Source organism: Bos grunniens, chromosome 12 (assembly GCF_055505025.1).
Source record: "Bos grunniens cultivar Pamir isolate PY7600 chromosome 12, Bosgru_T2T1.0, whole genome shotgun sequence".
NCBI classification, from domain to species: Eukaryota; Metazoa; Chordata; class Mammalia; order Artiodactyla; family Bovidae; genus Bos; species Bos grunniens.
Window position 1 is genome coordinate 53,011,664 of NC_141176.1, and position 27,699 is coordinate 53,039,362.

The 27,699-nt window shown below is 40.1% G+C and overlaps 1 protein-coding gene and 1 non-coding gene across 51 annotated transcripts in view; one reads left to right on the forward strand and one right to left on the reverse strand.

The window, feature by feature from the left end:
- The window catches only part of SCEL (sciellin), a 125,344-nt gene that overhangs the window by 45,997 nt on the left and 51,648 nt on the right, over positions 1–27,699 (forward strand). For 18 of the 50 annotated variants that reach the window (XM_086330045.1, XM_086330063.1, XM_086330057.1 and 15 more), the window contains 10 exons: positions 8,439–8,519; positions 11,122–11,187; positions 13,392–13,451; positions 17,305–17,349; positions 19,048–19,107; positions 19,409–19,468; positions 21,404–21,463; positions 22,100–22,159; positions 22,537–22,593; positions 24,266–24,325. In XM_086330045.1, the coding sequence (XP_086186171.1) occupies positions 8,439–8,519; positions 11,122–11,187; positions 13,392–13,451; positions 17,305–17,349; positions 19,048–19,107; positions 19,409–19,468; positions 21,404–21,463; positions 22,100–22,159; positions 22,537–22,593; positions 24,266–24,325 (609 nt within the window). Of the gene's footprint in view, positions 1–8,438; positions 8,520–11,121; positions 11,188–13,391; positions 13,452–17,304; positions 17,350–19,047; positions 19,108–19,408; positions 19,469–21,403; positions 21,464–22,099; positions 22,160–22,533; positions 22,594–24,265; positions 24,326–27,699 lie in introns of all 50 variants that reach the window. The other 32 variants (XM_086330044.1, XM_086330060.1, XM_086330052.1 and 29 more) reach the window with 7 other exon arrangements.
- TRNAR-CCU (transfer RNA arginine (anticodon CCU)) lies at positions 21,838–21,910 on the reverse strand. Its single transcript has one exon. It is a non-coding gene; the product is annotated as a tRNA-Arg (tRNA).

A 27,699-nucleotide genomic window follows, 5' to 3' on the forward strand; every position in this document is an offset into this window, starting at 1 on the left:
TGCTATGGATTCAGCAATACTTGAAAATTTCTATCCCTCTGTGTCCACTGGAAGCTAAAGTTTATTTGTGCTCTTATATTAAATTATACTATTTAAATGTTATTAACCACAACTGAATATTCATACATTTGGAAAGTGCAGCATATGAATATTCAGGGTACTTAGCACATAGCAAGTAGTATTCATGACTACTGTGGAATTGAAGATTCCTTGCAATATTCTGCCTTCTCATGGTCATGTAGTGGTTTGCCAGCCACAGATCTGAGCCAGTCTCATCCTTTTATAAATGAAGAAGCAGATTCTTCAGAGAGGATCAGTGTTCTTTCCATGATCAAACTGGAAGTCAGTGGCAAAACTAGTCTAAAATCTAGGTCTCTGAAATTTTTGTTCAGTCCATGCTCTTTGTTGTGATGTGGTTCATTGAAATGGTCCCTGGCCACTGAAAGTGAGACACTGTTAGGGCAATCATGCTTTTGAACAAATAATCGAAAGATTATTCTCTGGAATCTTTAGAATGCCTTGCATTCTGCAAGCTCTTTGAGACCATGGACCACGTCACACCTTTTCTAGTCTTGAATGCCCAACTTTGCTTGTTATATGTCCTAACATAATAACTAGGGCAGTTGTGGAATAAGTGCTTTTGATGAACTGATACCTTTGGGCAAGCAAATAATGCAGGATCTCTTACTGTTATTATATTTTCATTGGAAATACCTGGAAGGATAATGGTTTAATACAGTACAATAGAGCGCAGCAGTCCCCAACATTTTTGCACCAGGTTTTGTGGAAGATAATCTTTCCATGGACTAGGGAGGGGGGATGGTTTCAGGATGATTCAAGTGCATCACATCTATTATGTCTCTGCTGATCTGACAGGAGGTGAAGCTCAGGCAGTAACGTGAGTGGTGGGGAGCAACTGTAAATACAGATGAAGCTTCACTCACTAGCCCACCACTCACCTCCTCCTCTGCAGCCCAGTTCCTAACAGGCCACAGACCAAAGGGATGCCTGATATAGAGGAGAAAGCATGGGATTAGACATGAGTAAGAGAGGTTAGAACCTTGGCTGAGTCACTTACTATCAGTGTGACCCAGGGCAAATTGCTTACCTTTTTTGAGACTCAGTGAAAAAAGTAAATTCTATACATAATTCATATATATATACACACACACATATTCCACAGGATAGATATATGGACTAAATAAAGTATGTGAGAAGTATGTCAACTTGGACAAGTTGACATGTTACTGAAATGCAAAAATGTAAGTTCCATTTCCTTTGCTATTGTTGGAATAATAATTCTACTGGCAGGCTACAACAGCTAAGCATAATCCGAAGTGAAAACAAAACTCACCATCCGTTTTTTAAGAGTCAATTATTCTTTCAACCCTGACCTGTGTTGAGTCATAGAAACGTTCTTCACAAAGTCATTCTGGAACACAAGTAACAGAGCCAAGAAGTGACATTTGCAGGAGCTTATGGAAATGAGGGAACATATACAGGTTGACAGTGATATCTCTATTAGCTCTGGCCTTTGGGCTACAATCTGCAGGTTTTCAAATGTTGCCCAGGAAAGCTGCCTTTTGATTCCTGGAAGTTATTTTTTACAATTATAGCAGCTAGTGTGGTGTCATCAACCCTGCGGAAGGTCTTACAGGCTGGAAGGAAAGACAGAGGCAGAATCAGGGTCAACTGATCCAGGCTTAAACAGCGCATCTCGAAGTGGTGTTCAAACAGGATCATTCCACATGAATGTCTCTTGTTTTTGTCTCTTTGAAACATTCCAGGCCACAGCTTCCTGCCTCACTCTCGCATTCTAAAGCCCCCGCTTGGCAGGGCCTCAAGCTCCTGGCTCAGCTTGAATGACGCCTCTGATTGCCCCCAGGGCCGGGGTTCTGTCATCTGTGACTGTCACTGTGGAGATGCAAAAAGCTCCTCTGAGATGGACTGAAGTCAGCGTGGCCTTGCCCTGACCCAGGCCAGCAGGGGTGTAAATGCATTATTCTCGCTTCTCTGCTTTTCTTGGCCTTCACAAATGCACATCTGACTTTTATTTCCCCAAACCATCTCCTTCCTGTACACCCAGATCTTCTTCTCGATTCATCTCTGCCTCTCAGACACACCCAGGCAGTCTTTCCGGCCTCTTTGAGGGCTTAATGGCTTCCCAGGTGGGGCTAGTGGTAAAGAACCCACCTGTCAATGCAGGAGACATGAGAGACAAGGGTTCGATCTCTGGGTTGGGAAGATCCCCTGCAGGGGGAAATGTCAACCCACTCCAGCATTCTAGCCTGGATAATCCCATGGACAGAGGAGCCTGGTGGGCTACAGTCCATGGGGTTACAAAAGAGTCAGACACGACTGAAGTGACTTAGCACCACTTTACATGGAAGAAATTTAGCTTTTTATCACTGTGATTCTGGCATAAGCAAACTTGGGTACCATCCCTTGTCTCCCTTTTTGTAAACCTCCTTTCCATCTTGTTACTACTCTCCTGCCTGTTTTCAGATATCCAGTGCTCTGTGTAGACTCATTAATACCTGGGGCCGACCAACTTCTTATCCTTTCCTCTGTCCCTGGAAGAGACGCACATAACCAGCTCATCAACACAGATGTGTGAAAGACACATTATCATTTGAGTGACATTACATTGTTGCAACACAGGGATATGTTTTGAGAAGAGAAGATGATGACAATCAATACAAACAAAAGAACATCTAATTGTGAAATCTAACATTAGGTCAAAATGGGGAGAGTGTTTTCCTGTAAATTACTTTTTGCAGGCATATCATATTACACAATAACTCATCTGAGCACTCAGCGCCCAACAGGTACTCAGTGAAAGTGAAAGTCGCTCAGTTGTATCTGATACTTTGCGACCTTGTTGACTATATAGTCCATGGAGTTCTTCAGGTCAGAATATTGGAGTAGGTAGCCTTTCCCTTCTCCAGGAGATCTTCCCAACCCAGGGATCGAACCCAGGTCTCCTGCATTGCAGGTAGGTTCTTTACCAGCTGAGCCACCAGGTACTTGGTAGTGGAGTCAACAACGGACAGTGGACTTCTATGGGACAGGTAACCTTGAACAGATTTTCAAAGCTTTAGACTCCTGTTCAGTACCCATTTTCCTTCATGCCAAATAAAAATTCAGCCAATCACTCTCTCTTCCAACACATCTTTATCGGGCACCAATATCGTGTACAGTCCTAGTACTTGGCGTGCAACTATCCTTTTAGGGACTTTCGGTCCAACCAGGGTGGAGACAAAAAATTATGTGCAATTCAGACCAGCACAGTATGTATTGTGAAGAAGGTGCACTACTGGGAGACATAGAAGAGTTCACCAGAGCACTGGGTACCACTCCGCACAGTAACTCCCTCAACCAGAGGCTGAAGGGCAAGGAGGGCTCTCCAGGTGGAAGGAGCAGGAGGTACGCCCCAGAGCAGAGAGACTGTGGTGTGGGGTGGGATGGGGTTAGGAAGTGCCAGTGGTTTGGCTCCTCTACAGCACTGGGTTCACATGGCATGAAAACAACCGCAGCCACAACCCTTACACTAAGCCAGGTGGAGCTCTAAAGCTTTGCATTGCCCTCTTGCTGGCTTCAAAGCTGCCATCAACACAAGAACCAGAAGACCCACTGTGCTCTGTGTCCACTCTTCCACTGCCTCTCACCCAGGGACTCACTGTCACACTCGGCCAGAAAAGCTTCAGGACTAACTCTATCATGTCCCCCACCCCTGTGGCCATGGATCCCTATGGGAACCCCAGTCAGATTATTTCTTATCACCTGGACCATCCCTGAAGAGCTCCGTGCATCACTGAACCTGACCCAGGCCTGCTACTGCTGCTGCTAAGTCACTTTAGTTGTGTCCGACTCTGTGCAACCCCATAGACGGCAGCCCACCAGGCTCCCCCTTCCCTGGATTGTCCAGGCAAGAACACTGGAGTGGGTTGCCATTTCCTTCTCCAATGCACGAATGTGAAAAGTGAAAGTGAAAGTGAAGTCATGTCCGACTCTTCGTGACCCCATGGACTGCAGCCTACCAGGCTCCTCTGTCCATGGGATTTTCCAGGCAAGAGTACTGGAGTGGGGTGCCATTGCCTTCTCTGTGACCCAGCCCTACAAACCATCCCAATCCCTCAAACTGGTCCACAGACCTTCCTGGATATGTCATCCATTATCGTCAAAACTCATTCCTCTTCAGTCTTGTCTCTGACTGAATGATCTCTCCCCTCCTTGGTGGGTTCTCCCAGAGAACCCTGCTCCCCCAGCCTCCTTCCCAGTGACAGCTGCTTTTCTTCTAATCCCATGCACTGTGCGGTCTGGAGGAAGAGGAGGGATCCTGTTTGCTCCTTATTTCTAATTTCTATTTCTCCCTCCTCCCTAAAACTCCCTGTCCTCCTTGAAGCCATTCCCTTGTGAGCATCTCTCCTTCCCTGGAGTCATCTCAAGGTCTCTGAGTCACTCACCCTCACTCTGTGGGGACTTCAGCACTTGGCTCACTGTTTCCCCACACTCCTCCCATCGTAATGCCTGAAAGTGAAAGTGAAAGTCACTCCGTTGTGTCCGACTCTTTGTAACCCCATGGACTGTATACTCCTCGAAATTCTCTAGGCCAGAATCTTGGAGTGGGTAACCTTTCCCTTCTCCAGGGGATCTTCCCAACCCAAGGATCGAACCCAGGACTCCCACACTGCAGGTGGATTCTTTACCAGCTGAGCCACAAGGGAAGCCCAAGAATACTGGAGTGGGTAGCCTATCGCTTCTCCAGTGGATCTTCCCAACCCAGGAACCGAACCAGCATGTCCTGCATTGCAGATGGATTCTTTACCAACTGAGCTATCAGGGAAGCCCTCATAAAGCATGGTCCTTCCCAAATTCGTGTAATGGATCCTTCCCATCCTAGACTTTCACTTTCTTGATCTCCTCTCCAATGATCTTGTCCATTGCCCTACCCCAGCCACCCACAGATTTTTCCCTTGTAAGAGTGAAAAAGTTGGCTTAAAGCTCAACATTCAGAAAACGAAGATCATGGCATCCGGTCCCATCACTTCATGGGAAATAGATGGGGAAACAGTGGAAACAGTGTCAGACTTTATTTTGGGGGGCTCCAAAATCACTGAAGATGGTGACTGCAGCCATGAAATTAAAAGACACTTACTCCTTGGAAGGAAAGTTATGACCAACCTAGATAGCATATTCAAAAGCAGAGACATTACTTTACCAACAAAGGTTCATCTAGTCAAGGCTATGGTTTTTCCTGTGGTCATGTATGGATGTGAGAGTTGGACTGTGAAGAAGGCTGAGCGCCGAAGAGTTGATGCTTTTGAACTGTGGTGTTGGAGAAGACTCTTGAGAGTCCCTTGGACTGCAAGGAGACCCAACCAGTCCATTCTGAAGGAGATCAGCCCTGGGATTTCTTTGGAAGGACTGATGCTAAAGCTGAAACTCCAGTACTTTGGCCACCTCATGCGAAGAGTTGACTAGCTGAAACTCCAGTACTTTGGCCACCTCATGCGAAGAGTTGACTCATTGAAAAAGACTCTGATGCTGGGAGGGATTGGGGGCAGGAGGACAAGGGGACGACAGAGGATGAGATGGCTGGATGGTATCACTGACTCAATGGATGTGAGTCTGAGTGAACTCCGGGAGTTGGTGATGGACAGGGAGGCCTGGCGTGCTGCGATTCATGGGGTTGCAAAGAGTCGGACACGACTGAGCGACTGATCTGATCTGATCTGAAGAAACCATATACACTTCAAAACTTCAAAGTTTTCCTTTTTCTGGCTTCCATTTTCCATCTACTCACTTTCTATCTACACTTTCTGGTTCAGTCCCTCCAGTCCTCTGATGCCAGAAGTTTCCCAGTCCCACAACCACCAGTCCATTGGTTCTATCGTCTTTCCACAGCCCTTCTCCCCTCACATCCTCACTTCCCTCCATGTCCATCTCAGCTCCCACAGTCCTTCACTGTAATCACCTCCTCACATACCCCTTCTCCTCCCTTGTCATCAGTCTTTATTACACTCTATTGGCTGAATTAGAAGCTTCCTTAAATCCACTCTCTGTTCAATCTGTTCCTGCCCCTGAAGTACTGAGCGTGGCAAAAGAAAGCAATGGCTATTGGCCTTATTTTAGTTCCATGAGCACTGACTTCAGCAGAGCCATTGGTGTTGCCCAAAGAGTCCTTGAGAGGCAGCATCATGGGGGATGGTTTATGGAGACAGACTTCTTGGTTTGGATCTTGCACTCTGCCCCTTACCAGCTGTATCATCACAGGGTATTTATTTTCACTTTCTGTGCCTCCATCTTTTCATCTATAAAATAGGAAGAAGTAGAATACTTATCTCTGGGATTGAAGGGAGGATTCAATGAGCTCGCTCTCTGTGCTTCCAAGACCAACCTTCCTGCATGTGCCCTCAGTCTCCTTACTTCCCATGTCTAAGCATTTTCTGCTCACTCTCCCGCACCATCAAATTTGCCATCTTACCTGGATCATTCCATCATCATATCTACATACTCTCATACGCTTCATTGACCTACCAACCTTCAGGTAGCTTCCCAATTTTCTCTTCCCTCTTCACTGCAAAGTGCCTCAAAAGAAATCTCTACGTCTATCCCTCCGCCTCCCATTTTCTTTGAGATCCACTCCTAGAAGTTTGTTTTTTTTTTTTTTTCCACTACTGCTCCATCAAAACTGCCTTCGTCAGGTTTATCAATGACCCCTATATTGCCAACACCATGGTAACTCTTCACCCCAGTTTTATTTGACCTGTCAAATGTCTTGCATTTGGCAAGGCTAGTTACTCCTTCTGGAAACACTTGTCTCACTTGACTTCCTGGCACCACACCCTTGTATTTCTCTTCTTTTCTCTTTGGCTGCTTCTCTTCAGATTCCTTTGCTATTTCTTCCCCATATTCTTGATGTCTAAATATTGCTGGGATCAGGGGTTCCACCCTTGGCCCTCTTCCTTCTCTACTTAGGCTGACTTCCTGGGTGGTCTCATCCAGTTTCAAGTGTTAGATGCCATCTCAAAGTTGGTGATACTCTGTCTCCAACATCCTCATGGTTCAGTTTATTACTTCCTTCAGGTCTTGGCTTATATTTCACCTCACATGCAGGTGTTCCCACACCATCACTATATTCTCTCACTGTTTTATTTTCTTCTTAGTACTTTTCTTCATCTGCCATTTATTTATTTGTGTATAGAAAACCTTCTGAAAACAGGGAAATTATCCACTTTGTAGAGTGCTTCATGCATAGAAAGCTACCAATAAGTGTCTTAAATAAAAGCATGATTTCATTCAGTCCCAACAACACCCCCACAGTGCTGTTGGAAAGGTTACTACAAATGAGGAAATGGAATAATTTAGGCCCTTGTCACACAGCTGGCAATTCAGGCAGCCCAACTCCAGAGCCTACATGCTCCCTAGTGCACTGCAGAAGCCAGAGAGGTACAGAGTCGAGATCACAGGGTATTTCTATGGAATTTATCTCGAGGGTTATGGCGAACTACTTGTGTAGGAGTTTGGGGGTAGGGAAGTGACATGCCCTGGGTAAAGTGCTGTGTGTGTGCATGATAAATCACTTCAGTTGTGTCTGACTGTTTGTGACCCTATGGACTGTAGTCTGCCAAGCTCCTCTGTGGGACATGGGATTCTCCAGGCAAGAATACTGGAGGGGATAACCATGCCCTCTTCCAAGGGATTTTCCCAACCCAGGGATCAAACCCATGTCTCCTGCATCTCCTGCATTGCACGTGGATTCTTTACCACTGAGCCACCAGGGAAACCCAAGTAAAGGGCTGACTCCATCCCAAACATGCCCATAATTGCCTGCTTCAGTTCCTGGGCAATCAAATCATGCCATTTCAGAGGCTGTCTTGGTGCTTTGTTGGAAAGTTTAGGCTGACAGTGTTTATAAGCTCTGCCAGCATCAAACTGGCCTGTGCTGTCAATGTTTAAGGTGGATTTAGTTAAGAGCTTCAAATCAACTTCATCTTAATGTCTATGGAATTGAAAACCTTTCTTGCTGTTTCCATAGCAGCTTGATAGTTGACATAATTCCTAAAGAAGCTTATATATTAATTTAGCTCAGGAACCATTTAGTCTGTTCATGTGCTGCTGACCCAAAATATCACAACTTGAGTGAGACAGTCTAGTAAATTACTAAGCTGTTTAAAGTACACATAATGTTTCAAGCTATAGTTGGGGAGGACAGGGTTTCCAAAAATCTGATTAAATGAAGTCTCCTATAATTTACAGATTTGACTTCTTTAAAGTTTAGAACTCCAAACATCCTAGCCTTTCCAGTAGCTCATACAGGAGGCTTGTAAGACGCACGAGATATTTCCACATAGACAATAAACGCATTTGGTGAATAGATGTTAAAATTTACCTGGTTTCCATGGTGAAATGAACTGCTGTTTTCTGTTCTAAAGGGAACCAACTGTTCACCCTCCGATACCTCCAAAGCCCAGTTCCACTGTTTCATCTCCTAACCAGCCGAAGCAAGATAATAGGTAAGACCTAGCATTCCAGAATTTCTGGCAAAATGAAGTTTAAAGGAAATGACACCATATGAATTGTGACTTATGCAAAGCATGGGTATGTTTTTTGTGCAGGGTCACTGCAGAAGCACTTGGAAAGCTGCTCTAATTCCATTTGCCCACACAAATGTGTATTTATGTTTGCCTCTGGGGTCGCTGAGGGTAGGACACAACTGAGTGACTTCACTTTCACTTTTCACTTTCATGCATTGGAGAAGGAAATGGCAACCCACTCCAGTATTCTTGCCTGGAGAATCCCAGGGAAGGGGGAGCCTGGTGGGCTGCCCTCTATGGGGTTGCACAGTGTCGGACACGACTGAAGTGACATAGCAGCAGCAGCTGGATACTTATGGCTGCTACCTGTCCTGTGGAAACAGACTTTCAAGATAGAAACTGAGCAATAGTCACGCCCAGGAGATATTCATACTCAGGTGTCCTCTACTTTATGTATTGGGAACCAATATGTCAGGAAGCCTCTCTCCCTGTATATAAATATATATGTATATATGTGTGGCAGTGGAGGTTTAGTCACTCACTTGTTCCAACTCTCTGTGACCCCAAGGATAGTAACCCGCCAGGCTCCTCTGTCCATGGGATTTCCCAGGCAAGAAAACTGTGCAGGTTGCCGTTTCCTTCCCCAGGGGATCTTTCTGACCCAGGGATCAAACCCATGTCTCCTGCATTGAAGGTGGATTCTTCACCACTAAGCCACCAATGAAGCCCATTTATTGATATATATATGTATTGCTTATATATTGATATGTATATATATTGCAAAGAGTTGGATATGACTTAGCTATTGAATGACAGCAACAAGAACAAATATGTGTATAATATATATGTATATATTTATATACAAACACACACACACGTGTATATATATATATCTTAACTAGTTAAGATTCCCATTAAGAGCTACATTTTCTAACAAAAGATGTTCTTAAAACTTTGTGTTACTGTTCAAACCCTCCCTTACGTTAGAAAATACCTCTGGGTAGTTCTTTAGTCTTACTGAGACATTTGTAACTTATTTAAAAGCTACAACAAATTTTGAAAAATATTATAATTACCTTGCCTCCAAATCAAGGGAAAAAAAAGACAGACTTGCTTTTTCATTTTGAAACTCCAGTGCTCTCTAATTAATATTTAGCAACAAATACTTAGAGACTAATTTGGAGATCTGAGCACCTCCCCATGTGTTGCTGTTAAACAGTTTACTAATCTCAAGCTATTTTCCAAGACTCACACAGCACATTTCCACTATTGTTGAGAGATTTTTAAAATGGTGTCTCAGTGAAGACTGAATACATTAGATTTGCTTGATGGCCTGCCTTTGATTCTTTTGTATTTTTACTTTTTGATGGTGATTTTTTTGACAACATGTAGGACTATTGGAAAACTGTTCTTCATTAAGAGGATAACTTTGCCCAGAAAATGCTGATTGCGTGACAGGGCTATGTAGCTTTAGGCATTCAACTTAATGTGTTAAAAACTCAGGTCTGAATTTCTATTCACTGAAATGTCACAGGATCTTTGAAATTTTGTCCTTAGGAAGAGAGGATAATATTTTTTAATGTTAAAAAAATTCTTCTTCATTGAATTAATGAAAAATATAGGCCAGATTTATGATGTCTAATCTGTGCAATGGTTATAATTATACACTTGAAAATAACTTTTCAGGCTTTCTATCTTATATTATTTTTCCTTTTACTTTGACAGTATTGAGCAATGTAATATTAATGTGAATTGGATTTTTCAGAGGGCTAAAAAAGTTGGTGTTAGTACCTCCTGAATTCAAAACCTTGGATTCTAGAGCAGTGAATTGAATAGATTCAAAAGAAGCTAAATTTCATCAGAACTGGTCTAATCTGTTTTTACTACTCTAATTTATTTCTTCCACAAATGATCCTAAATATAAAATGAGGACAACTTGCATGTTTTAAACCCTGATTACTTTAATCACAGCAAGATGATTTTAATGAAAGAATATGAAAGGGAAGTGTTTCCTATGTAATTAACACATGTCCTCAGGAGTACAAAAAATAGTTGAATTTAGTTTCTTGAGAACAAGCAAGAATGTGTAAGTAGGTCAATTAGATACTTAGAAAAAAAGCTGAGAAAAGCCTTATACCACAAATTGTTACAGAACCTAACACTGTAAAACTTAATTCTAACAACTCAGTGTGGTCATTCCCAATGTGGTGGGTGTGCTGGAAAAATGAAAGTGTTTACCATATTATCTGAGCAAACATATTTTTTGATAGTATTCAAATGGGTTGAGTCTTTGAGAAAAAGATGTTCCTGACACCTAACAAAACATGATTTTTACTACTTAAAAACTTTGTATCATTATTTAATAGAGATAAGTGTATTTATCTAATAAAGATAAGTGCTTTATTGATGACTGAAAACTAAAATAAATGAACATGAACATATTTAGAAGGTTATTTCCACAGTGCTCTTATTCCAGAAAGCACACTTTCATCTCTTTGAATGTAAATGTTTCATAAATTTAAATTTAACAGAGAAGTGTTTTCTTATCTAACAGACATTATCTTTAATTTGAAAAATATAGGCAGATATATCCAGCTAAACCAAGTGTACATACAGAAGCCAACAGATCTGCTGAAAGAAATATAAGGTACAATGATCTATCCTGATATCTCTATATCTATATCTATATAATTGTATAAATGATAAAGTATGCTTTATTAGAACACTGAAACATACATGAAATTAATAAAACAGACAAAATCAGTTTTCCATCTGACTTCAATAGTGGGTAATAAATATTTTTATATGTACTTAGATAATTTTATTCCTTTTATTGCTATTTCTAAATATTACATTAAGAACAACCAAAATTCCCTGAATGTGATAACAGAATAAGATCAAACCCCTTAAGACAGGAAAATCTCTCTTTATTCCTAACACTTGTCCCAGAGCCTATGACATAAGCTGATGTTGATGTGTAAGGGAATAGGTGGAAATACAGTCATCTGACTGAACGTCTACAAAACCTTTGCTTGGAATTGGCCGTATGATAAGGTCACTGAGCTTCTCCTGCACCATCAGTAAAAGGCTTACAAATTGTACTGATGCTTTTGAGTAAGATTTCCCCATGACAGTCCTGGTTTACGCCTATTGTCTTAAACATCCCATCTGGTTTAGTATTTGTTTTAGATGTATCTTTATTTATTTATTTGAAAAAATACTATTTTTGAAATTAGTTTTTGAACAATGTTATTTTATAAGTCAACCAATATGATAAACCAGTTTGTTTTTTATGGTAAAAAACACAGCATTAATTTACCATCTTGTTCATGTGGGATAAGTCGCTTCAGTTGTGTCTAACTCTTTGCAACCCCATGGACTGTAGCCTTCCAGGTTCCTCTGTCCATGGGCTTCTCCAGGTAAGAATACTGGAGTGGGTTGCCATTCCCTTCTCCAGGGGATCTTCCCGACCCAGGTTATCAAACCCATGTCTCTTATGCCTACCTCCATTGGCAGGCAAGTTCTTTACCACTAGAGCCACCTGGGAAGCCCATCTTAATTTACCATCTTAACTATTATAATAAATCTTTATTTTAAACAATTTTTTAAACTGAAAACACTTTTAAAAGTGCAAAACTTTATGTATTTTTTTTCTTTATTATCCCCCGTGACTCTTAGACTTATGTCACGCAGATACCTTACCTTTTAGGAGAGTTAAAGGAGTTACCTACTGACTTAAGGTACAGTTGTATCTCAGCATTTTCTACAGTATGTCCTATGTGCCACAAGATATCAATGAATGTTCTGGGAAAGAGGCATTTAAAAGCCAACACATTTAGGAAACACAGGAGAATAGATTTCTCTATCATGAATTTCCAGAGCCTTCAGTGTGCATATATGTACATTCCAAATCTCTAAAAGTCAGTTATGTTTCCTCAGTTCACTTGACTACAAAATTCTTTCTTCATGGAACTCTGTTAACTTTCTATACAGTATTGTTTATGAAACACAGGTCTTAATTCAGGTAAACCTAAAATTATTCCTTTTCATGACCTAGAGATGTAAGTCCATTACATGTCAGGTGATTCCACATACCCTACAGTTTTAAATGTACTTTCTTTCCCTTTGGAAGACTAAGAAGATAGATACTTTCACTTCATATAAGGGGTTAATTGATCTTCTGAATATGTTGCTCAATGTTGCTTGAAAACTGCAAGTGTTAGTCACTCAGTCGTGCCCGACTCTTTGAGCCCCTGTGAGTGGTAGCCTGCCACGCTCTTCTGTCCATGGGATTCTCCAGGCAAGAATGCTGGAGCGGGTTGCCATTCCCTTCTCCAGGGGATCTTCCCAACCCAGGGATCGAATCCAGGTCTCCTGCATTGGCATGTGGATTCTTTACCATCTAAGCCACCAGGGAAGCCCAAGGATATATGCTCAGTGCCATTATAATGTTATGTATAATGTATGCTCAGTGACATTATAATGATCTCTGGTTGATAGAAAAACTTCTAAACATACTCTGTGTTTACTTGTGCAGTTAAATGAATTTCCCCCCCATATCCCTTTTAAGTACGTAACTTGCACATAGCAGATACACGTCTTTAGGAGAAACTGTAATTATTTCAGTGAGCACTAGGTGGCAGAGGCGATGCCCCAGTGGAGTGACTGGCGTGCACGTGTGCCCTTGTGTGAGTGCTGTGAGCTGATGTGATAGGCTATTGTTACTCAGTTAAAGTCAGTAATTTCTGATAACGTATGGACTTTTGCTTTCTTCACTGAACACAGTTACTTTAGTTCCTTTAAGCATAGCTCAGTTGTCATTGACATGAGTTTATTTTTCATTGTTTGAAGGAGTCAGGATCTGGAGAACATTGTCAAAGTGGCCACTTCGCTTCAGAAAACTAACAAGGGGTGAGCGCTCAAGAGGTTTTGAACTTGCATTTTTCTTCTCTCTCTGTTTCAAAAATGCTTAGCCAGTACCTTTAAATCTTCCAAATATTAACGAAAGCCTGATGCTGCTTATTATATATAATTTGAAGGAAGAAAGAGTCACTCTCTAGATTAGTGTTCCTGAGAAACGGGTAATACTGACACGGACGGACACTCTTCTTTCTCCGCTTTCTCTTCTGTGGAGTGATGCTCATGGTGCTGACCTTGCTCCAAACCCCCAGTCCTGTACGTATGTTCTGACCCGGGTCTGTGCTTGTCCATCTCCCCAGCACCCCCATATAGAATGCCCCAGGTTATTTTCAACTTCCTCCCCAAATGTGGTATTTCCTGCCTTCTCTGTGTTCTTTCATTCAGGCAAGCCCACCTTTCTGGAATCATTTTTGATTCTTCCATCTTGACCCCTCTATGTAGTATCAGGCATGTGTGGATTAAATGTCTAAAGTGCCCTGCACACACCCATGGTCTCACCCAGTTCAAACCCTCATTGGTTCCATCACAGGTTATCAGAGTAGCTATTCAGACTGACTGACATTCCTCCAGTCTCTTCTCCCACTAGACCATTACTACCATCACTGCTGGAATTTTCTTTCTATGATTCTGCTTGAAAAATCACTCCACGTGGCTCCCCATGGCCTAGTCAATTGCATATAACTTCATGTAACGCCTTTGTTAACCTGGTTCTGACCTAACATTCCTTAGCAATTTTGGACTTCACCAGTTCCATTTATCCTACATTCAATACCAAATTAAACCACTTCCTTTCTGAAGTTTCCAGAGCCTCTGCCTTTGTCTATACCATTCTATTCATGACGCCTTTTCCAGCCTCAAGGCCACCGTATCAATACATTCAAGTTCTACCCATTTTTCAAGATCCAGATCAGATACCAACGCCTCTGTGAGGTCTTTTCCAAGTGAGTGACCCAGTGAGATGTGACTTCTGCCTCCTTAAGCGATTAGAGTCCTAGTATTCAAGTTACATAACAGCTAATCATATTTAGTATTGTTTTGTGGTATTTATGTAAATGTCTCATCTTCTTTGTTATCTCTTTAATCTCCTAGAGCAGATATTTTGTCTTTCTCACCATCTGTCATCTGCAAAGTCTAACGCAATGCTTTGTGCAAAGCAGAAGTGTTTATATAGTGGATAATGGTAAGACAATGCTGAGCAGTGAGAAAACCTTGGGTATAAACATTCCGTGGTTTAATCCCATGCCTACAGAATTTTTTTCCTTGTTCAGTGGAAGTTAGCAGTGCTAAGAGGGTTGTTAGGATTGCCAGCTCAAAGACCTGAGAAGGAGTCACAGAAGTGATGGTGAGCTCTTCTCTGCAGCTCATGGACACAGTCTAAATTTGGACAGAGACAGTGGAAAGTATCCTAAAATTTTTATTTTCATTTCTTCCGTTGTCTAAGTGTCTAGATTTCTCATTTTTTAATTTATTTTTGTTTGAGGAATATTTTTATGGGGATTGAACAGTGTTTTGGACTGGATAATTTTTGACAGCTGTTTAAGGGAGAGATAGGTGAGTGATGCCGAAGGGCAATTACGGTTTGGCACCAGTCAAACAAAAACAGTGAGAGCTTCAGTTGAATTAGCTTTCCTGTCCCCTCTTCCTCACCAGGATACACAAATTCCACAGCCAGACACATTATTCACAGGGAGAAGCTGCTACTTTGACGGGGACCGGGGGAAATGTCTGATGCTCTGGGCTATATGTAGGGACTCGATATAGCTTTTATGTTTATCTGAGTTGCTTTGTAATACTCCTTTGGGAAATGGACTATTACTCCTATCTGACTAAGAGCATTTAATTTATTGCAAATGCAGTGGTGAAACTTAATATCCAAGCTTTCATCAACTTGATGCCATTTTTAAAGCCCAGCTTCTTCATTCACAATGCAGTCCACATTTTACTTAATTTCCCACAGAGTGTCTTTTCATGATCTATGCTAATTTTCTTGTGGAACCCCAAATCCTGATAATCTCATCATTGTGACTCACCAGTCAGAAAGGTTTGGAGCGAAAATGTATAGAGCTTGCTCTTTCCCTAGGGGACGTGGAACAGATTTGTAGCCTCAGAGTTGGAAGGTAGAATTTCAAATAAGAGATGACAATATAGTGTTGTGTTAGGGTCTGGGTAACATTTGTCCCATGCAAGGATAGAACATTAATCCATTTTTTGTCAGGATTAGCAACTTTCACATTTCTATATTTATTCTCAGCCTTTGGCTCTACCAATGAATACGCAATATTGCTTGAAAGGATTCATCTCTGTGATGGCCGTTGATTGAATACGTTTTTCAGGTCCCTGAGAGGACCATGCCAGTAACTATTCTGGTGATCTGCTGTACCAGGCATCTCTAAGCACATTAGTGACTCAGTGACCTCTCGAGAGCTGAGCCAAAGTCTTGGTGCCTCTAAATTCAGTTTAAAAAATAAATATGGCAAGCATTTTAAAAATGAAAACATTAATATTGCCTGGGTACTGTTTACTATAATTGCCAAAATTAATTGAGAGTTTATGACATGCTAGGCATCACGCTGATCACTTTCTATCCATTAACTTATTGGTTCTTTTCTGAGGTGGGGACGATTAGTATTCTTACTTTGCAACTGAAAAAACTGAGAGAGCAAGAGGTTAGACAACTCACCCAGAGTCACCAAGTAATAAGCAGTAAAGCCTGGATTGGAATCCAAGTATCCCTGACTTGGGAACCTGAATGTCTAACTACCTACTTCCTTGGCCTCCTGGTCTACACCAGTGATGACTCAAGAAGAAAGAGGAACATTGAGAAAGTGTGGAAAATGTGTGGTTTTAGAGCAGGAAGAAGAGAGAACCAAGATTTATGAACTGGAAAACTGGATGAGGAAGGCAAGAGAAATGAGGGTAAAGCGGGTAGATAGAAGGGATGAGGGGAGGAGGTTCTGTGAGGAGCAAACAGGAAGGAAAATCCACTCCAGTCACCTTCTTGGGGGAGAGGGCTGAGCTAAGGAATATTCCAGAACCCAGGGGTTTGGCTTAAACAGGTAGCTCCTGAAAAAGCAGCCAATAGACTTCACAGTCCTCAAATACAAAAGCAGGAGAGCAAATCTAGCTGACCTGGAATGAGGGAGAGTAGAATTCCAGAAAGAGACCAGACTTACTGATAAACAAGTATTTTCCAAAATTTTCTCTGTGCAAGCACATTATGCAAAGATAGAATCTATAATAAGTCAACATACCTATATTTTTTGATGCACTTTGACCTTGTATTAAGCATCTACTGTGTGAAAAACTCCGGATTAAGCACTGAAGAGGATCCAATATAAAACTGTTCTAAATTTTAAGTGGTGTGGGAGTGTGTGTATGTGTCTGTGTTTCTCTCTATGTACACTCACACTTATATATGTAGAAGCAAGGAGACAATTGTGTGACTATTACTGGGTTGGGCAAAAAGTTTGGTTAGTGAATAAGTTATTCAATAAAATTCTTGGTGAATCTGAAAAACATGTCTTATTTTTACTTAAAATTAAGCGAACTTTTTGGCCAACCTAATACATTACAAAGTATAGCAAGGTAAGTACCATAAAGGAGATATAAAAACCCAAAACACTGCAAAGCTTCCAAAAATGTAGGACTCTCTATTCACTAAAAGGACTGGGAAAGATTTGTTGCAGAAAGGTCTGTCTGAGGAGAGCTTTGGAAGATAGACATGTTTTTCATGGATGATGAAGGTGGGATATTTGTTGAACTTCAGAAAACTCAGAAACAGTTGTTTTAAGCTGAATCTGTCCCTGACTTTTACTGAATGGAGATATTCTTTCTCTTCCCAAAGTGAAGAATTGGATAATCTCATCAAAATGAACAAAAGTTTGAATAGGTAAGATCTTTTTTTTTTTTTTTTTTGCTTTATTACTGAATTCCCTTTGGTGCTTTTCAGTAGTTTAGAGCATGAGGACCCATATACTGGGCTAGTCAAAAGTGTCCTACAAATCTTGGACAAAAAGCTTGCAGAAATCTTCATTTCATCATTGTTACAAATGGTTATTACAATTTAAAGGTACTAATATTAAACTGTCATTGATTTTCATACACCATTGTTTAGTAAAGCAGTTATAAAAATAAACACATTTATCTTCCTGAAATTCCATTATATTAGTATGTAAATAGTTTCGTTTGGTCACTGAATGCTTTTAGTTTAATCACTACAAAACCCACTAATTTTCTTAGTTAATATTACCTGCTTATTTTGAATCATTTGTAATTGCATAATTTACAGATCTTATTAATTGAAGCTTGAAGTGCAATTTTAGTTTTCTCTCTGTTACTTGGCCCACTAATGCACAAAATAAGTAGGTACCAGAGTGAAGGAGAAACAAAGCAAATATCAAATGAGTTCATAGATCTGATGATAAAGAGATGTGATTTTTCATGCCCTGTGTTGACAAAAATGATCTATTAATAAATGACTACCAAGGACTCACCTGGAAGGAAAGTTATGACCAACCTAGACAGCATATTAAAAAACAGAGACATTACTTTGACAACAAAGGCCCGTCTAGTCAAGGCTATGGTTTTTCCAGTGGTCATGTATGGATATGAGAATTGGACTATAAAGAAAGCTGACCACTGCAGAATTGATGCTTTTGAACTGTGGTGTTGGAGAAGACTCTTGAGAGTCCCTTGGACTGCAAGGAGATCCAACCAGTCCATCCTAAAGGAGATCAGTCCTGGGTGTTCATTGGAAGGACTGATGTTGAAGCTAAAACTCCAGTACTTTGGCCACCTGATGCGAAAAGCTGACTCATTTGAAAAGACCCTGATGCTGGGAAAGATTGAGGGCAGGAGGAGAAGGGGACAACAGATGATTAGATGATTGGATGGCGTCACCAACTCAATGGACATGGGTTTGGGTGGACTCCAGGAATTGGTGATGGACAGGGAGGCCTGGCGTGCTGTGGTTCATGGGGTTGCAAAGAGTCGGACACGACTGAGTGACTGAACTGAACTGAACCAATGACTCACTAGGATTTGCTGCTTTTCAGTTTTTTTTTTTTTTTTAATTTACAGAGAGAGGAGGTATTAGATCAGGAATCAGACTCCGCAGTCTGATGAGGCCAGGCGGGTAGAGATGCATGAAGGGAACTGGCTCTGAAACATGGAGGGAGTGCCTGTCTCAGATGCCTGAATGTTTCTCAGCTCCAATTGCAATGTGAGAATTTGAGCCCAGAGTTGCAGGACACTTTCAGGAGATTCTGAAACTCCAGGCGTCCACATGTCATGATCAGCTTTGTAAATATTGGCTCATACTATAACATTTCTTGAATGCAAACAATGGACTTATTACAGCTTGCAGCTCCCCAGTTTGTATCTTCTTTTCTTTTCTCCAAGGTCCACTGCAATTTAATATTTGAGTCTAGGAAAAAAATCTGTTTGGAATAAAGTGATTTCAGGAATTGTGGCTCATCTTTCCCAAACAACTTCTATTTCCTATCTCAGATATAAACTGATCTTTGCTTATATGAGTTAAGTATCCATCATTAATAGTGACAAGGTTTTTTACTCAATTCTTTTAAAGAAATCAAGGTCTCGATGGTCTCTTCAGAGCAAATCTTAAGTCAGAATTAATGGAGAAAAGGTAAGTGCATCTGTCTCTAACCTGAAAATATTATCTTCCAGATTGCTTGTTTTATTCTTTCAGACATTAGCTGGAAGGGAGTTATCTCCTCTGGCATAAAAATGTGCTAACAGATGGGGCGGTGCACTCAGTATTGTACATGTAGTTCAGACATAATTGCCCAGAAGGATTTCTGCTGCTCTATTCAGTAAGAGTAAATGAGCAATTCATGAAAATTTTTTACTGTATCTGACCTTTCAAGATAACATAATTTTTTTTTTCAATATGCAGTCTCTTATTTTAATTTCTTTGTGTTTTTTAGAGCCAAAAGCCTTGAAAATCTCATCTTTGTGAATACCCGGACAGATAAAGATGGCAAAGGGTAAGATCTGATTGAGACTCTTACAGCCTTTTTTGATTGATTTGTAAACTGTGTGCCATTTCCTGGGGGAGACCTTCTGCTCAAGACAAGAGTCAGACAGGCTGGTGGAACAGACCCTTGATCAGGGTCAGGAGATGGGGGGGCAGGTATCTTGGTGCTACCTCTGTCACTAGGATCAATCAGGGTGACCCTGGACAAGTGGCCTCTGTTTCCTCAATCCATAAAATGAAGGGTATGATCTAAATAGATGGTCTCCAAGTTCCCTCTTACATCTAAAAGTGAAAGAAATCAAACAGATCACTAGACGTAGTGGACAATAGGCTGGTTTATGGACTAAATATATTCACTATAAGACATTTTGATGCCAATTGTATAGCCCCTCACCCCTGAAGTCTTTACCAGGGACTAAAGCATTTTTCAATTGGAATGTTGATCAACTCACTTCATTTGTCTATCACTCAGATGCACTTGTAAACATCTCAAGGTCAAAAGCCATGCTTTTATTGACTTTGTATCATAAAAAGTGTTAATTAATGGTCAGTAACTGAACATTTAAAGAAGTTGACTTACAGTTCTAGACTGTCACTGATATACTAGAAAATGAATTACTACTGATATTATTTTTCATGTTGAAAAATATCAAACTTTTGACAGTTTCATTAAAGAAAATCCCAGAACAATCAAGAACTGCATAAGGCTAAAGATGTATGGGGTCTCCACTGCTTTTTCTCCAGATTGGCTATTTTTACCTTGTATTTGGTTAGTCATTAGATTTGCCTTCCTAACATGATGATTTCTATTGTCCTGGTTATCTTTAAAAACCATTAATCTCTGCCAATCTGTGCACAGGCAGATATTCCAGCTTTCCTGGTCAAGCTTGGAAGTATGCCTTCTTAACCCTCTCTAATATAGAGCACTTAACAAAATCTATATAGTAAAAATTGTTGACAATCACCACCTCCATTCAGACATCGAATACTTATTAACAACGTATTAGTATAGTATGAATCAGCAAGCATTATTATGGGTGATTTTTTTTTTAATAGAGAACAGATGAAGTGAGAAAACAGTCAATTCTCTATAAGTGGTTATATGAGTTTTCCATTAAAGTGGTGGAAATTAGGAAAAGGGAGATGAGTATCACAAATCAATCATTGTATGGGCTAGGGAAGAAGAAAAAAGGGAATGATTTGTGATCTGGGATAGCTTGATAGTGACTGGGCTTTGATGCAGAAAAGACAGCTCTCAATGGTGTAGTAGGGGGCAGGCATAGTTCCTTTTCCTTCTTCCCTCCTTCTTCTTTATACAGAAAGAAAACCTCAGATGTCAACAGTCTTATCACAGTGAAAGACAGAGACAGATGAAAATAACATTGAACAATCAGGGGATTTAGAAAGATTAGCTTTCATTTTCCCTGTTTTAAGCTATCAGCCTGTGAAAGTTTTATTGGTTGTGACCAACTCATATAAAGCACTGGAGTCATCATAGAGTTATTTCTACTTTTCCAAGGTTTCTTTTTATTAAAGATAACTTTTCTAAATCTTCAAAGTGTTTAGATTCAAAATGCTGATCCTCTGATTTCTACCCTTAATATGAATGATTTTCATGTTTAAGGCAGACAATAGCTCAACACGTGTATTAAAGTTAGCTTCCCACCAACCCACCCTCGAAGGATAAAGAAAGCAAAAGTTGAAATGTGGAAAGAACTTTTAAATTGAGTTAATCACGACTGAGTCATGGTTGGGCCCTCACTATAGGATAGTTAGCATGTCAGCATTTGGCATGAGAAGAGCTGCTTGAATTAAATATTTCTAAAGACTTCTGATGTTTTAGGTGCTGATAACATCTTACTCCTATTGTGAGAAATCTGCTGTTGAATTTTTCTCTTTCTCTCTTCACTGCTCTGCTCTCTCCACCCCCTCCAATGTTGTAAAGAAACCAAGGCCTTGGAAGTCTTATTAAAGTTAATCAAAGGGCTGACAAAATCAAGAAAGGGTAAGTAAAGCTTCTAACATGATGGGGCTCCCTTTTTTCATGCTAGCTTTTTACACCTCTTTAGAAATGGAGTGTTATGGTTTCCTCTGTCACAGATGAGCCGTTGTAGTTTGGGGTCTGTCAGAGAGAGGAAGTAAGGAATATGATGAATCCTGTTTCTATAAGACCACATGCTTGCGTTGCCCTAATGTGCAAGAAAGCCTGTTATTCTATATTTTCTTAAATAACTTAAAAATGAGACAAATTTTCTATTTAAATTGAGAAATATAAAGGACAAAAAAGCAAAGTGAGAAGTGTGTTGGTAAAGTTTTTTTTTTTTTTTTTTTTAATTTTTTTGGTTGTCTTGGGTCTTAGCTGCGGCATGAGAGATCTAGTTCCCTGACCAGGGACTGAACCTGGGCCCCCTGCATTAGGAGTGTAGAATCTTAACCACTGGACCACCAGGGAAGTCCTGCTGAAGCTTTTTAAACTGTGGAAATTAATAAAGATAAGCTAAGGAAAAATTACATCACAATTTCTCCAGTCAGTTGGCCCTGGAAACATCTGACACCCTTTCAGGAATGTTCTTGTTTATATGGTTTTCAGAGAAAACTGAATGCAACCTAACTGATACAGGTTTTCATATTTTTCCCAAAGAAGCCAAGATCTCAAAGAGGTTATTAAAGCAAATGCCACGACAGATCAGACAAGCAGAGGGTGAGATCAGCTTTTATGTTTCCGAATCTTGGTTATTTTCCCCTGGGTTAGCTGTGTGATTTTCTCAGCCCATTGAAGGGGGACGTATCTTTGAGTCTGGCTCCTCTCCTCTGTGTCTGAACCCTATTGCCCCGAGCTTTACCCTGGAGAGTCTATAGAATGTTCTATCTTAATTTAAATTCACGTAGCCCAATAGAATCCTAGAGATTAAGTTAACTTTTTATTGATAGATATGTTTTATAACAAAAATTAATTTAATACTAGTATAATAATTTTCTCTGAAAGCTTGAATTAATCATAAATAATGTGGAATGTGTATATTAAAAAATACTATGGGAATACTTTGAAACTGATCTAATTTTCTTTTTTTTAAGAAGTAAAGACCTTGATAGCATTATCAAAGTGAATCCCAAAGAAAGTGCAAACACCACTGGGTAAGACATACTAGTGTCTTTAAATCTGATTTCTGTAAGTGACAATAAAATAAAATGAGTTGACATTTTAATTTCAGAAACATGTTTTACTAGCATGGAATTGGATAATAATGAGGGGCTACATGACCTTTCACTGTCTGACTCTTTGCAACCCCATAGACTGTAGCCTGCCAGGCTGCTCTGTCCATGGGATTCTCCAGGGAAGAATACTGGAGTGGGTTGCCATTTCCTTCTCCAGGGGATCTTCCCAACTCAGAGAGTGAACCTGGGTCTCCTGCATTGCAGGAACATTCTTTACCATCTGAGCCACAGGGAAGCACAAAGATAAAATGATTTGGCACTTTAATTTCATAAACATGTTTTACTAGTATGGAATTGGATAAGAATGATGGGTCACATGACCTTTCCTCCTTGCTCCCCATAAGATTGCTTATTTTTGAAGAATTGTGCCAATGTTTGATAGGAAGTTGCCTTTTCTCCCAGATTTTGGTTTGGCGTTAGAGGTGAGTTATTGAATTGAATTCCTTTGTGTCTAAAGAAAGTGCAATCTTGACATTTTAAAAGTGAGTTTTTAAAATGGCAAAGGTAACCAAGAGTGAGGCTAGACTAAAATTCATGACAACAACTTCTCTACGGATGGTGTCTCAGAAGGCGATCTAAGGGAGGCACTGGGCGGTACACACTGTGAGTAAGAGCCTCTCATCCTGGCCTTGCTCAGAGCTGGGCCCACAGGCAGCAGGGCCCAGTCACAGTACTTCTGCCAGCTCCTCCTGCCACCTTTGGATTCGGGCTGTGCCCTTTCTGATATTTCTCAGTGCCTTTTAATGGAGGAAACATGCATCTCCCCAAGAAGTGAGTCGTTTATTTTCCTACCATGTTAAGGCCTTTTTCTTGCTCTTATAATTTACCATAATCTAATTATGGGCTTCCCTGTTGGCTCAGATGGTAAAGAATATACCTGCAATGCAGGAGACTTGGGTTCAATCCTTGGGTTTGGAAGATCCCCTGGAAAAGGGAATGGCTACCCACTCCAGCATTCTTGCCTGGAGAATCCCATGGACAGAAGAGTCTATTGGGCTGCAGTCCATTGGGTTACAAAGAGTTGGACGTGACTGAGCAACTAACACACACACACAATTTAATTATATTCTAAAAGGCTTGATTTGGGGGAGTGGTTGCATTTATATGAAGATATCTATTTTTATTATTTTAATACTGTAAAACTATTATTTATATTATTACTGTCATCTAAAAATAAAACAGGCAATTATATCTGATTTATTAGATGGAAATTTACATTATATCTGGATCCAGTATAGAACTTTATCTATTAATAGCTTATGTTACTTCAGTGCCATCCATCTGGGATATTCAAACAAGATATATCTGAGGGCAAAGTTGATTTTGTTAAATAGTAAGTCATTTAATGTATACATACACATTTTGAGAATAAAACAGAAACATGCTAAGTTTCTTGTTGATAAATTAAGAAACTTAAATGGTTTTTAGCTCAGGATGTGAGAAAAGAGTTTTAATTTGCATTTAGAGCTTTAAAAATTACATTGATAGAGAATGTGTATATTTTATCACTTCTTAATTTTTCCAATCATTGTTCACTTGATTAGTGTTTTATTTTAATGACATTCATTAAAACTCATTTCCTTACTCAAAGGAAGCAAGACCTCAATGGGCTTATTAAAGTAAACCCTGAAACACATAAAAATATTAAGAGGTAAGTAATTTAAAGCTTTTCATTTCTCCTTTGACATTTATAAACTTACTGGAATTCTGAGTACTTGCATTCAGGAGAGCAAATTGGAATTCAAACCAAACTGAACTATTTTTTCCCAAATACATCATATTAAGCAATTCTGTATGACTGATACACAGAAGTGACCTCTTGCATTTTATTCTCAGGTGACATCTGCTATAAGGTAGATTTTGAGAAATTTAATGGGAACTTGACTACCTTATCTAGTATTTATTTCTTTGTGTGTATGTGTGTGTGTGAGGATGTATGTGTATGTACAGTGTAAATAGTAGTGTCATATGTACACACTCTATATTTAGAATGGATAACCAACAAGGGCCTACTGTATACCACAGGGAACTCTGCTCCATGTTATGTGGCAGCCTGGGTGGGAGAGAAGGTTGAGGAAGAAGGGATACATGTATATATATGTTGACTCCTTTTGCTGTCTACCTGAAACTATCACAACATTGTTAATTGGCTATATTCCAATATAAAATAAATCAAAAGTTTTAAAAAATATACTTTAAGTTAATTTTATTTATTAAAGATATAAAAAACTGTGTTATATGTAAATGTATGTGTGCATATATAAGTGTGTTGATATGTGTATGAGTGTGTATTAATCAGGATTCTCCAGAGAAACAAAACAGTAGAATATACAGTAGAAATACAGTAGGGTATACAGGTAGAAAGGGAGATTTATTATAAGGAATTAGCACATACCCTTATGGATGCTGAGAGTTCCCAAGATCTATTGTTGGCAAGCTAGAGACCCAACCAGTTGTGTAGTTCCAATTCCAGTTTGAAGGCCTTAGACTAGGAGAGCCCATGTTTAAGCTTCAGTTCAAGGGCAAGAGAAGAGCAATGTTTCAGGTCCAGCACTCAGGCAGGCAAAGTCTCCTCTTACCTCAGCCTTTTTGTTCTATTCAGTCTTTCAACTGAATAGCCATGGCCCACCCATGTTGGGGATGGCCATCTGCTTTACTCAGTCTACAGATTCAGATGTTAAGCTCATCCCCAAACTCCCCCACAGCATACCTGGAATAATATTTGACCAAACATCTGGGCACCCTGTGGCCTGGTCAAGCTGACCTGTGAAATTAACCATCACAGTGTGGATATGAAAGTGAAAGTGTTAGTTGCTCAGCCATGTGACTCTCTGCAATCCCATGGACTGTAGCCCACCAGATTACTCTGTCCTTGGTCTAAACCACCAGGAAAGCCCATCGCAATGTGTATATTTATATATGTAAATAAATGTATATGTGTGTATGTAAGTAGTATGTGTGTATAAGTGTACGTGTATGAATGCATAGTGAATATAAATAAGTGTATTCTGTGGGTGTGTAAGTAGTGTGTGTGAATGTGTTTATGTACAGATCATGTATGTATGTATAGTATATTTGTATGCAGTGTGTATATGTGTATGTTGTGTAATGTATGTTTAAAGATGAAGAGGTTAACAAAGTGTACTTTGTAAAAGACTTGCCCTACCCGTGAATTGCCAAGGAAATCTGGAAAGCTTATGTCCTCTTGCTTTTTTTTTATTTTTTAAAAGACAGATGGAACATATCTGAAACTGAGCTTGTTGTCATGTTGCTGAGAAGCATACCAAGTAATTCCATGTGGTTTCTTTTGAACCTCTTTCCATTCGTTCACTCAGTACATGATATTAGGAGTTGATTCTAAACTGTGGCACTAAAGCCTGCAGGCCCCGGCTGGCTGAAGCTGGTGTGCATCGTCAGGCCATCCTGTTCTCAGCAGTGCTGGTGTGGTTGCAGACCCAGTGACCCGTTGTGTTACAGACGTGCAGTTTTTTGCAGCCAATAAACTAAGAAGAAAGCGCTGATTTCCCTGGTTACCTAGGTGTTTCAGGGAGGGAGCTTGAGGCAGTGAAAGGGAGCAGGGAGTCTAAAGGATCAGGGTTCAAATTCTGGCCTTGTCACTTCCCCCATGCTTCAATTTAGAGATCATAATGCTATCATACTTGGCACATTGGAGATACAAATAATTAACAGCAATAATAAAGATTCACATGAATTATGTTTTCTTAATGATTTAGATGGGGCTTCCTTGGTGGCTCAGCGGTAAAAAATCTGCCTGCCAGTGCAGGAGATGTAGGTTTGATCTCTGGGTCTGAAATATCCACCAGAGAAGGAAATGGCAATCCACTCCAGGTTTCTTGCCTGGAGAATTCCGGGGACAGAGGACCCTGATAGACTACAGTCCACAGGGTAGCAAAGAGTTGGACATGACTTAGCGACTAAACAACAACAATGATTTAGATACTTTCAAATACTTAATTTACTTTGACTCTACAAGAGAAATTCATGGTTTATCTTTCTAATTTTTATTAAAGAGAGTATTTCAAATCATTACCTACTGTTTTTCATAGGTTGAGGGGTGTGTGTGTGTATGTGTTTGCCTACGTGTACACATGCACACACACAAATGTATGCATTCACATGTGTATACTTGTGTGTGCATACGTGTGTGCCTACATGTGTGAATGCATATGAGTGTATGCATGTATGTGCAGACATGTGTGTGATTGTATACATCTGTCCAAATGCTTGTGCATGCCTGAATATATGTGTGAGTATATCCGTGTGCTTTTGTATGTATATGAGTACCTATGTGCACGATTGTGTATGTGTGTGCACTTGTGTGTATGTGTGTAAGAGTGTTGCAGTCTTTGTGTCTATTGGTGTATTTGTATGTGTATGCTTCCTGGGAGCCTTAAGGGCAGTAGTCTTCTTTTTTCGTTTCATCAAGCATCATTAAACTCTGTGGATCTCTTAAAAATAAAACAAGATTGTCTCCCTCCCTTATTAAAAAACTTTCAAAGTTCTCTTAATTCAGGTAGAATTAAGTTCTAAACTTGAGCGATGGCCTTTCACATGTTCAGTAAAGTCCAGCCAAACTTAGCTCTTTTCTATCTAGCCTTACTCCTGCCTTAACACTTCTGTGATTGCTATTCCCACTTTGGGTAGCTCTATTCCCAAATTGTTAGCTTCTCAAAGAGACTGTTTCTAACCATTGAATATAATTACATCACCACGTCCTCCTCCAAACCTAGCATCACAGGCACCAGGCACTGATTTTTTAATCCATATGTTATTATCTAGAATTGTAGCATTCATTTGTATGTTTGATTGCATATAGCCTGCCTCTTGCCAAGTTAGAATGGAAGCTTCTTTTTAAAATTTACTGATTTTAATTTATTATTTTTGACTGCATGGGGTCTTCGTTGCTGCACGCGAGCTTTCTCTAGTTTCAGTGAGTGGGGACTGCCCTCCAGCTGCAGTGCATGGGTTTCTGTTTGGGGTGGCTTCTCTTGTGTGGAGCATGGG